Source organism: Archocentrus centrarchus, chromosome 5, assembly GCF_007364275.1.
Source record: "Archocentrus centrarchus isolate MPI-CPG fArcCen1 chromosome 5, fArcCen1, whole genome shotgun sequence".
In the NCBI taxonomy this organism is placed as follows: Eukaryota; Metazoa; Chordata; class Actinopteri; order Cichliformes; family Cichlidae; genus Archocentrus; species Archocentrus centrarchus.
The window spans coordinates 28448303-28459470 of NC_044350.1; the positions used below are offsets into that span (position 1 = coordinate 28448303).

The following is an 11168-nucleotide window of genomic DNA, read 5'->3' on the forward strand; positions in this document are numbered from 1 at the left end:
GGACATAGTAATTATCATCTTGCCAGCTTTACTTAACAAAATAGGAAATATCTAAATGGCCAATATTGATGTGACAACTGAAGTAGAAATATATATTGATGATGATGTTAAATGGATGAAGTCTGATATCCAGAGAGTTCTTTTTCAAAATATTCATAGCAGATTGGCATATTAGAGTTGGAAAACACCATCATGTAATATTTTATGTAATCTTAAATGGCACCTACTGAAGGAAAGTGCTACATCTAAGCTGCAGCTATAAATACTTTTGTGCTGTGTCTTTTAATACACACTATGATATTGCAGATGCATGACATGTTTAGAGCTGTGGTAGTATTTTAAAACGTGCTTTTGAAGTTACAATACACTGTCTACAGAGGATTAAATAAAGATATGACATGTACTGTAGGTGTGCCATATTGTCCACTCCCATTGGTTGTCCTGCCAAACACCAGGCAGCTGTTGGGAGTCTTTCTTCCTGAGCATCTGAAACCTGACCGTGGGCGTTTACGAGATAGTAACCCCAACAAAAACATCCTTACCAGAAATACGAATGCATGACCGTCTTCCTGCTTTTCTAAAACTTTCCTGCCTTCACTGTAAACTTTGTCTTCAGATATAAATAACTAAAAATGTCCAGGCATAATTTTTCAATGCATGGTTATATGCTTACCACTATTTAACTTGCATAGTATGTTTAAGTAAATGTATAGTTCATTCCAAACATTTGTGAACACTTTAAGATATTGGTGTTGGTTACTTAAGAAAAAAAGTATTTAGTTTCTCATACAGTGAAGCAGCAGTACCTTACCTGCTTCAAAAGCTCTTGTGTAAACATACATACATTTTTATCAGATATTTAGCAGATTTATTGGCTCATTTACATGGAAAAATGACACCACCAGCAATGATTTATTGGCTGAGGTCAGGTCAGGTCGAGGTCTTTGAAGGTCTAGAGCAAAGCATGAAAGGTGCCTTGTGCCATTTTTGGATGGTGATTTTATACTGTAGCAACCAGCAAACAATACACAGTTGTTGAAATCACTTAATTTATTTATAAAGTATAGCAAGCATACTTGGTAACATTGGTAGTAGCATTGTGATTGTGTGTATGCGCATGTGTGTGTCTATGTATAGTTTGGACACACTGGTACTATATATATGTAGCCAGGTGAAATTGGAAGCGATTAAATAGAGGGTTAAACAGCCCCACCTGGTGGAGCATTGTTGTCATTCTCACTGAAGCTGGTTAGTCTCGCGAGAATGCGGAAATCCCGCGAGATTTCAGATCGAGGCTAGAGGCCAGACTAATGTCCCGTACGCCATCAGATCGCCGCAAAGCTGCTTGAGAAACCGATTGTTTGCCGCATGGTGTGGAAAAGCCAGAGCAGTGGAGCAGCGTAAGTGACTAAAGGCACAACATATACGTGTGATCCAGCGTGCATGGTGTGTGTGCTATTTTCAGAGACTGAGCTTATGTTTGCTCTTGCTGGTTTCAGAGGGGAGAAATCCAGTGATAGGCTGAGGTGGTGTGTTATAGCACAGGCTGACCACTGGAGTCAGAGTAAGTCACCGACTATTCCCTGGTGTTATGATGTGAAGTGTTATGTACTGTTTTGCTGTAAAACACTGTTTAGATTAACTTTATTGAGGGTATAGAGTTTAGTCGTGTTGTAATATTGTGAATGTGTTTGATTGTTTTATTCCTTTTCTTCTTGTCTTTGTTTTCTTTATCAGAAAAGTGAGGCCACTGCTGTTGTCTGTATAGGGAATCTGATTTGTACACAGTAGGAAAGCTTAGGCCTCCATTTTGTTTTCAATCTACAGCCGTTGATCAGTTCTGTGTCCATGAGCGGTGTTGAGACTGGAGGAGGCAGGGGCACAGTGTATTGTTAAAGTTGAGACATTTGTTAATTAACCTCAAAACAAAGAATTAACGCTGTTCTTATTCTTTATTATGAGTTCAGTCGGGGAATAAAGACCCATTTTAAATTTTATTTGGTGTCAGTCCTGTCCTTTGCTGACCGGGCCACACTAATTTTGGTGTCAGAAGTGGGATTCCTCTTTAAGTTTTGAGGTCATTGTACTGAGAGTGAGCACGAACATATTGTACAGAGACAACAGTAGTGGCCAGAGGAGGTCCAGCTCCAGAGAGCCAGAGAGGGTGACGGCTGTGGCGCGGTGTCTTGGAGGCAACTGTGCGTGTTGCTGGTGTTCTGGAGGAGAGCCGACTTCGTCATCAGAGGCTGCTGGAGAGGACTAATTTCGACTGGTTTGGGACTGTTCGGTGGAGATACATAACGGCTAGAACTGTGATAATTGACTTCACTAAGGACATAGAAACAGAGACTCCTGAGAATGTCCGAAGAGGAAGTGGGGGCAGCTGCTCCCACGGCAGGAACCAGCCATGGAGATGATGCAGGTTTTCTGTTCAGTGATGGAGGTAACCCAGTTGCACAGCTACAGTCACAGGTCCTAGAGCTGGGCAGGAAGCATGATGAGATAATGTCAAGTATTGCTAATCTAGGTAATGTTCAAACACGGTCTGTTGTTTACATCCCAAGAGAAAAACATGTTGTACCTTTCTGTGGTGAGGTTGGAAAAGATGTGTACACTGTAGATGAGTTCATAGAAGAAATGCAGCGAATAATGAGGGTGAGGGGCCTACAGAGAGAGGAACAGGTAGACTTTATCTTGTCACATCTAAAGGGTCCAGCACTAGAGGAGGTCAAATTACGGATGGGAGGGCAGCCTAAGCATCCTAGTGACCTATTTTCATATTTGACTGAAGCCTTCAGAGAGAAGCGCACCACACCACAGCTATTACATGCTTTCTATTCTCGCAGACAAGTGGATGGGGAAGACTTTCGTGAGTATTCACATGCCCTCTCTCAGCTGCTAAATCTAGCTCTCCAACAATCCCCTAATGCTGTAGCTGACGCACAACTGGCTTTGAGAGACCAGTTCATTGAGGGGGTTCGGGACTCAGCCCTGAGACGCGGATTGCGTAAACTAGTTAGAGAGAAACCCGACTCTAACCTATTTGATGTCAGAGATGAAGCAATAATGTGGTCACTTGAAGACAGGCCCCGTAACATTAATGTAGCACGAAACCGAAACTTGGTAGGAGACAGCAGAGATGAGACTTTAGAGAAACCAGACTCAACCAGTAAAATACAAGCTGATCTGGCCATAACTCTGCAGGAAGTTGTTAAAATGATTGCACAGCAGGGTAGGGCGATCACTGAGCTAACTGATGCAGTTCGGGGGCTCACTGAGCAGAATATCAGCTCAGGGAGTGTTAATCAGGGAGGTAGGCCTAAGGTCCAGCCCAAGTACACAAGTGATGGTCAGCCTATATGTCTGCGTTGTGAGAGTGTGGGACACATGGCCAGGCAGTGTACTGCCCCGCGGAAGACAGAAAGTCAGTCACCTGCTGCACCTAGCTCCACGGTGCCGGGAAACAGGAACCCTCCATTGCTGTGAGCCGAGCAATGCGAGGAAGGTCAGAAGGCTCAGAGAGCATTTTAACCAAAGAACGTTTTCTGGAAAAGGCTGTTGGCAAGTGTCCTGAATTAGATGTTCAGATAGGGGGTGTCCCCCTTAGGTGTATACTGGACACAGGAAGTAACGTAAGCACTTTGACTGAGGGTTTCTTCAGAAACCACCTCCATGGAGGAGACGAGGACATGCACTGTACTGCTAAATGGCTCAAACTGACTGCAGCCAATAAACTGCCGCTCCCCTACTTGGGCTATGTCGAGCTAGACATACAAGTTCTTGGGGTAGCTCTCCCTGAGTGTGGTTTCTTGATAATCAAAGATGGGGACAATGAGGAGCCAGACCCTTCGGTACCTGGCATAATTGGAATGAACATTGCTAAGAGATGCCGGCAGCTGATACACACAGAGTTTGATGTAGCTCTGGATGGGAAGTTGGATCCCATCTGGAGGGAAGCTTGCCGTAGGGTACAAGAGGCGGAGCTAGTTGGAAAGACATCCATGGCCCGGCTTGCTAGTAAGCACAGGGTGCGTGTACCTGCCATGTCTGTTGCCACACTCCGTGCAAGGGGGCGCAAGGGACAGTCCAGCGGCAACTCCACTATGCTGCTCGAGCAAGGAGACTCACCACTGCCTTGTGGGTTGATGGTTGTTCCAACTGCCGTCTCATCCAACAGATCTGTGTTTCCGGTTCAGGTTATTAACCTCTCACAGGAGGATATCTGGTTGTCCCCAAAAACCAGGCTAGGCATTCTCAGCCAGTGCCATCATGTGGAAGATGACCCCTATGAGGTTAAGTTTCAGCGGATTTCTGCTGACCTGGAGGAAGTTAGCATTAGTCCGAGGGACAGTCAAAAATCAGCCAGTGACATACAGAGCTTTCTAGATCGGCTGCACTGTGGCGGCAGCCCAGAGCAGAAAGTAGAGCTTGAGTCGCTCTTGAAGAGATATGCAGATGTGTTTGCTGTGCATGATGAGGACCTGGGGTTCACTGATCGAGTGAAACATGAGATCCCGGTGGTTGAGGAGACGCCTGTCTCCCAGCCCTACCGCCGTATACCACCCAACCAGTACCAGGAAGTTAGGGAGCATATTTCAGAGCTACTTAGGAAAGGGGTAATCCAGGAGAGTTCAAGCTCCTATGCTTCACCTGTTGTTCTGGTACGCAAGTCGGATGGTAGTCTAAGACTTTGCGTAGACTACAGGAGGCTAAACGCGAAGACCAGGCGGGATGCGTTTCCGCTCCCACGCATCGACGAAAGTCTGGATGCACTCTGTGGCGCCAGATTCTTTTCAACGATTGACCTGGCTAGCGGATATCACCAAGTTGCAGTACATGAGAAAGATAGGCACAAAACTGCATTTACCACACCCTTTGGCCTGTATGAATATAAGAGAATGCCCTTTGGATTATGCAATGCGCCTGCCACATTTCAGAGGCTCATGCAGGCAACAATGAGTGACTTGGTGTTTCAGACTGTACTGATTTACCTGGATGACTTGCTGGTGTTCTCATCAACATTCCAGGACCACCTGGTGAGGTTAGAGAGGGTCCTGAAAAGGTTGAGGGAGACAGGGTTGAAGGTCAAAATGGTGAAGTGTCACTTCCTTCAACCTGAGGTCAGGTTCCTTGGTCACTCAGTCTCAGCCCAAGGCATAGGCCCGGACCCTGACAAGATAAGTGTTGTAAAACGGTGGCCCATCCCCAGTACTGTAGGGGAGCTCCGTGCCTTCCTAGGCCTTTGCAGTTACTACAGGAGGTTTATTGAAGGTTTCTCCAAGATCGCAGGGCCCCTTCATGATGCTGTGAATGCATGCATCAGGGAGACTAGCCAGATGAGGGCTAACAAGATGTTCAGGTCAGTCTGGACACAAATGTGTCAAGAAGCTTTCGAGCTGCTGAGGGACAGACTAACCAGTGCTCCCACACTAGGCTATGCAGACTTCACCTTACCTTTTATCCTTGAGACAGATGCAAGCAGCCTAGGATTAGGTGCTGTTCTGTACCAGGAACAGGCAGGTGGGAAGAAGGTGATAGCCTATGCGAGCCGGAGGCTCAGAGGGGCTGAGAAGAATGATCGAAATTACAGCAGCATGAAACTCGAGCTGCTAGCACTCAAGTGGGCAGTTACGGAGAAGTTCAGGAGCTACCTGTTGGGGTCCAAATTTACTGTCATCACAGACAACAACCCCCTGTGTCATCTCTCCACTGCCAATTTGGGGGCTATCCAGCAGCGATGGGTCGCTCAGCTAGCTGTGTTTGACTTTGATGTGAAATACCGGCCTGGACGGTGCAATACAGCAGCTGATGCCCTCTCCCGGCATCCGCCAGCTGATGAGCCCGAGCCAGATAGTGAAGATGCAGAATTTGATCACTGTGTAGCCATATGCAGCTCACTCAAGACAGGGACATCTTTGGATATGAGTTTGGTAGCAGCAGGGATTGAACAGGGTAACATCAGGCAGTTGCAGGCATCTGAAGTAATTCCAGATAACATACCTGTGTTGCCTGGGTACTCTAAAGCAGAACTACAGTGTTTTCAAACATCTGACCCAGTGTTGGGGGTGCTGAGAAAGGTCTGGGGCCGCCAAAGAAAACCTACTTACCACGAGAGAGCAGGCTTATCCAAACCAGTACGCTCCTTGTTGAAACAGTGGTCCCGACTGAGAGAAAGAGATGGGCTTTTGTACAGAGTGATTGAGGATACTCACCTTGGAGAATGCTATCAGCTGTTGCTACCTGCATGCCTCAAAGAGCAAGTCCTCAAGAGTGTGCATGACCAGATGGGACATCAGGGCATTGAACGAACTTTAGGACTGTTGAGACAGAGGTGTTTCTGGAGTGGTATGCATGAGGATGTTGAACAGTGGGTTAAAGAGTGCCAGAGATGTGTCCTAACAAAGATGCCGCACCCAAGAATCCAGGCTCCATATACCCCTTTTTTAGCTACTCGACCACTTGAAGTGGTGGCTGTGGACTACACAGTGCTGGAGCGAGCCACAGATGGTCGTGAGAATGTGCTGGTGATCACAGACGTGTTCACAAAGTTCAGTCAGGCCATTGCCACAAGAGATCAGAAGGCAGATACGACAGCAAAGGCCCTTCTCAGGGAATGGTTTTTGAAGTATGGAGTGCCCGAGCGCCTGCACTCTGATCAGGGCAGAAATTTCGAAAGTGCTGTGGTTGCAGAGCTATGCAAGTTGTATGGAGTAAAGAAAACCAGGACCACACCCCACCATCCACAGGGTAACCCCCAGTGTGAGAGGTTCAACAGAACTTTACATGACCTCCTGCGCACGCTTCCCCCTGAAAAGAAGCGGCGTTGGCCTGAGCATCTGTCAGAACTTGTGTACGCTTACAATGTCACACCACATTCAACCACAGGGTATTCACCTTACTACCTGCTGTTCGGGGTCCATCCACACCTCCCGGTTGATGCCCTGTTGGGCCAAGAGCAAATGAGGGATGATCAGCCTGACTGGTTAATTACCCACCAAGAGAGGCTGCGGGATGCGCACGCACGAGCAAGAGAGTGCGCCGAGAGAAAGGCTGCTGGAAGAGTGGTGCAGCAACAGGAGAAAGTGTACTGCCCACCTGTTGGGGTGGGGCAGGAGGTGTACCTCCGACATAGGCCTCCTGGGAGGAATAAGATCCAGGATGCATGGGCAATTCCAGTGTACAAGGTTGTCGAGGTCCATGGGACTACCTATACCGTGGAACCTTTGGAGGGAGGCCCGAAGAAGAGGGTCCATAGGTCCAACCTTCGGCCATGTGTGGGGCCCGTACCAGTGCAAACCAAGCGTCACTGTTTGGCTGCCCCCACTGTTGAAGGGATGTTAGTTTCGGAGTCGGAGTCGGAGTCTGACATGGAGCCAGACTTTGTGTTGATGGAGGAAGTCAGGTGTTCTCAAGCTGGGCAAGAGGCCATCGTGGGGCCTGACAACTTGAACCTGCTGGCAGACAGAGCAGGAGGCCATCAAGTAATAGAGTGTGAGGATGTGCCTGAGCAAAGGAGGAGCGAGACACCTAATAGTGATGTGGGGGCCAACTCCATGGACCATGCCCCACCATCAGGGCGTTTCAGCTGCCCTGAGGAGAAAGGGGGACCGCAGCCTGTACCCGCTCCGAGAGGAAGGAAGGAGAGGAAGGCCCAGGTGGAGCCACCCGTTCCCCCTCCACGTCGAAGTGAGAGAGAGACTGCAGGGAGACATAGAAATATGTTTCACCTACCCAGATCAGCATGTAATTCTGTGTCCTTTAGCCCAGATGTGTTCTCTCAGATACTAGCAGGGGTGGCCCTTTATACATCCAACCTTAGAGAAGGGATGGGGGAGTAGGAAGTCACCGAGGACGTTGACTTTTAGCAGGGGAGAATGTAGCCAGGTGAAATTGGAAGCGATTAAATAGAGGGTTAAACAGCCCCACCTGGTGGAGCATTGTTGTCATTCTCACTGAAGCTGGTTAGTCTCGCGAGAATGCGGAAATCCCGCGAGATTTCAGATCGAGGCTAGAGGCCAGACTAATGTCCCGTACGCCATCAGATCGCCGCAAAGCTGCTTGAGAAACCGATTGTTTGCCGCATGGTGTGGAAAAGCCAGAGCAGTGGAGCAGCGTAAGTGACTAAAGGCACAACATATACGTGTGATCCAGCGTGCATGGTGTGTGTGCTATTTTCAGAGACTGAGCTTATGTTTGCTCTTGCTGGTTTCAGAGGGGAGAAATCCAGTGATAGGCTGAGGTGGTGTGTTATAGCACAGGCTGACCACTGGAGTCAGAGTAAGTCACCGACTATTCCCTGGTGTTATGATGTGAAGTGTTATGTACTGTTTTGCTGTAAAACACTGTTTAGATTAACTTTATTGAGGGTATAGAGTTTAGTCGTGTTGTAATATTGTGAATGTGTTTGATTGTTTTATTCCTTTTCTTCTTGTCTTTGTTTTCTTTATCAGAAAAGTGAGGCCACTGCTGTTGTCTGTATAGGGAATCTGATTTGTACACAGTAGGAAAGCTTAGGCCTCCATTTTGTTTTCAATCTACAGCCGTTGATCAGTTCTGTGTCCATGAGCGGTGTTGAGACTGGAGGAGGCAGGGGCACAGTGTATTGTTAAAGTTGAGACATTTGTTAATTAACCTCAAAACAAAGAATTAACGCTGTTCTTATTCTTTATTATGAGTTCAGTCGGGGAATAAAGACCCATTTTAAATTTTATTTGGTGTCAGTCCTGTCCTTTGCTGACCGGGCCACATATATATTAAAAAAATGCTTTTTCAAGGTACATCAGTGTCAGATCACACCACTGTCACTGTTTGAGAGCCAAACTTAATGGAAGATGACCAAAACTAGAGCTCTTTGGCAAATCAAATCAGCTCTTTGTTCACAGATGCAAAAATGAAGCATACAAAAAAAAAAAAGAAACACTGTACCTACTGTGAAACATGGAGGAGGCTCAGTTATGTTCTGGAGTTGTTTTGCTGCATCGGGCACAGGGTGTCTTTAAATCTGTGCAGGTACAATGAAATCTGAAGACTATCAAGGCATTCTGGAGTGAAATGTGCTTCCCAGTGCCAGAAAGATACGTCTCAGTTGCGGGTCGTGGGTCCTCCAATGGGATAATGACCCAAAACACACAGCTAAAAACAACCAGGAATGGCTAAGAACAAGACATTGGACTGTTCTGAAGTTGCCTTATATGAGACTGATCTACATCCTGTTGAACACAGTGCTAGCTTTTTGACACTGGGAGACTTTAAGAGATCTTTTGGAGTTCATGCCTCGATGGTTAAGAGCTGTTTTGTCAGCACAAAGAGGATCTGTACAGTATGAGGCAGCTGGTTTTAATGTTGTGGCTGGTTGTTGTAGAAATAAAACATACTGAATTTGTTTAAGGTAATTCAATTTGATTTTTTTCTTCTTTTTAACTTGGAGTAGTTAACGGCACCATACCAGATTTATAGACTGAATCCATCTTGAGTGAAAGCATGGCCGTAAGTCCTATGTTAGATTTTAATTATTCTAGAAGATAGCAGCAGTATATAAAGACTTCAGTGGCTTTTAAAAATATTTAGGAGAATGTGTGATTATATAAAAATGTGTTTACAATGTATGTCAAAAGTGTGTAGAAGAAGGGGAGGTGGTAATTTGATTTCTCAAGTGTTATGCAGGCCATACTTTGTTAGTGACTTATGAATTTTATTGCAGGCATAACATAATAGTAGAAACCTATTCATTCATTCAAGTCAACTCATATGTGAATAATGTCTGTATTATCTATATTTTATAAATGCATCAACAACATCATAATGTTTCTGTGTTAAAGGATATGTTTATATTTTCCCATTAAAGCTCGTCTTTAAACAATCAGCGTCAATAAGTAGCTTGAAGCAGCTCCTTTTCTTGTGAACATTCCTCCTCTTTACACTGGAAAATGAAGGAATTATGTGTCCAGTCAAAGAGATGAGTCAGCACAGTGGATTTCCTTCTTCATGTGCCAAAAAACATTGTTCAAATCTATCAGAAGCCATTTTGATGCAGCAGTGTGATTTAGACAACTGAAGTGGTTTCTGTGCTAAACTGCAATACATGGACAGTACTACAAAAGGGGATTTTGCATTATAAAGACTGCAGCAAAAACCTAGTGCTGCAGAATATTTATGTGCAGTTTAGAAAGATATTTTTCCAGTAGTCATATATAGACTTAAAGGTAAAAATACAGGCTCCGAGGTTAAAAATGAGAACAGTGTTGAAAGCACTAACAAAGTGGATAAGTGATCGCAACTAAGTACACATTTTAATTCTACCACAAATTTTCTTTAAAGATGTACTCAAACTTTCCCTTACCATGTAAATTCATAGTTGTCCTCTTTTTGTCAGCAAAGCTTGTGCCAGAGTACCCCATGATGCTTAACGTCTTCACACTGGGGCTGCAGAGTCATTACTGTACATTGCATAAAAATGCATACAATTGAATAATAAGAATAATATTTTTTTCCAAGCGCAGCTTTCAGGTATTGGTGAAGACTCAGTATTCTCTAAATTCCATGACCTACATGCCAACTGGCGCTTTACAGCTGTGTGCATCTGTTTCTAATGGTCCGTCTCATAATTCACACTCCACCACTTTGCCTCCTTTCCACTCCATTTACCATCCATATCTACCTATTCGTTGGTATTCCTGTCCTTCTTTTGAGTCTGTTCCCTCAAGCAACCTTTTATCTCACTCTTTCATTTTGAGGCACCTATTTGTCTATGAAGCATTCATTGGTTTGTTAGTTTGCATGTTTTTGTGAATTGCAGTAGCTGTGTTTTTTGAAAACTGAATAAAAATAAATAATTTTTATCAAAACCAGACACACTTCAAAGATTTTTCCCTATAGGCAGTGCAGATCACCAACTATCCTCCATGTGTTTATGGCTGCACTGCTTTTATTATATGTGGATAATTTTAATAGTGTCAGGAATGTTTTGGAGTTGCAGGAAAAGGTTTGATCAGGAAAGGTGATGCTCCTAATCCTTGAAAGAGGTGAGTGGCTGATGAGGTCTCTACCTGTGTCAGACTTAATGCCCTGCCAGCTTTGCTATGCAGATACACCCTGCTCAGGACTCACAGCAGCATGTAATGTATGAATCAGAAAACATTATTAATATGTTTCATTGTGAGAGCACTTGC

The 11168-nt window shown here is 45.2% G+C and overlaps 1 protein-coding gene across 1 annotated transcript; it reads left to right on the top strand.

Annotated features, from left to right (window-relative positions):
* Positions 1-2358: 2358 nt before the first annotated feature.
* LOC115779983 (uncharacterized) lies at positions 2359-8514 on the top strand. The gene is made up of 3 exons (XM_030728894.1): positions 2359-3378; positions 3468-8113; positions 8213-8514. The coding sequence occupies exons 1-2, from the start codon at positions 2359-2361 to the stop codon at positions 7836-7838; spliced, it is 5391 nt and encodes a 1796-aa protein (XP_030584754.1). The 3' UTR covers positions 7839-8113; positions 8213-8514.
* The last annotated feature ends 2654 nt before the right edge of the window (positions 8515-11168 follow it).

Excerpts from the sequence above, each read along its gene's own strand:
- LOC115779983 (XM_030728894.1), top strand. The coding sequence starts at position 2,359 with ATGTCCGAAGAGGAAGTGGGGGCAGCTGCTCCCACGGCAGGAACCAGC. Across the intron at positions 3,379-3,467 it reads TATGTCTGCGTTGTGAGAGT|GAACCCTCCATTGCTGTGAG; the intron begins GTGGGACACATG and ends GCCGGGAAACAG.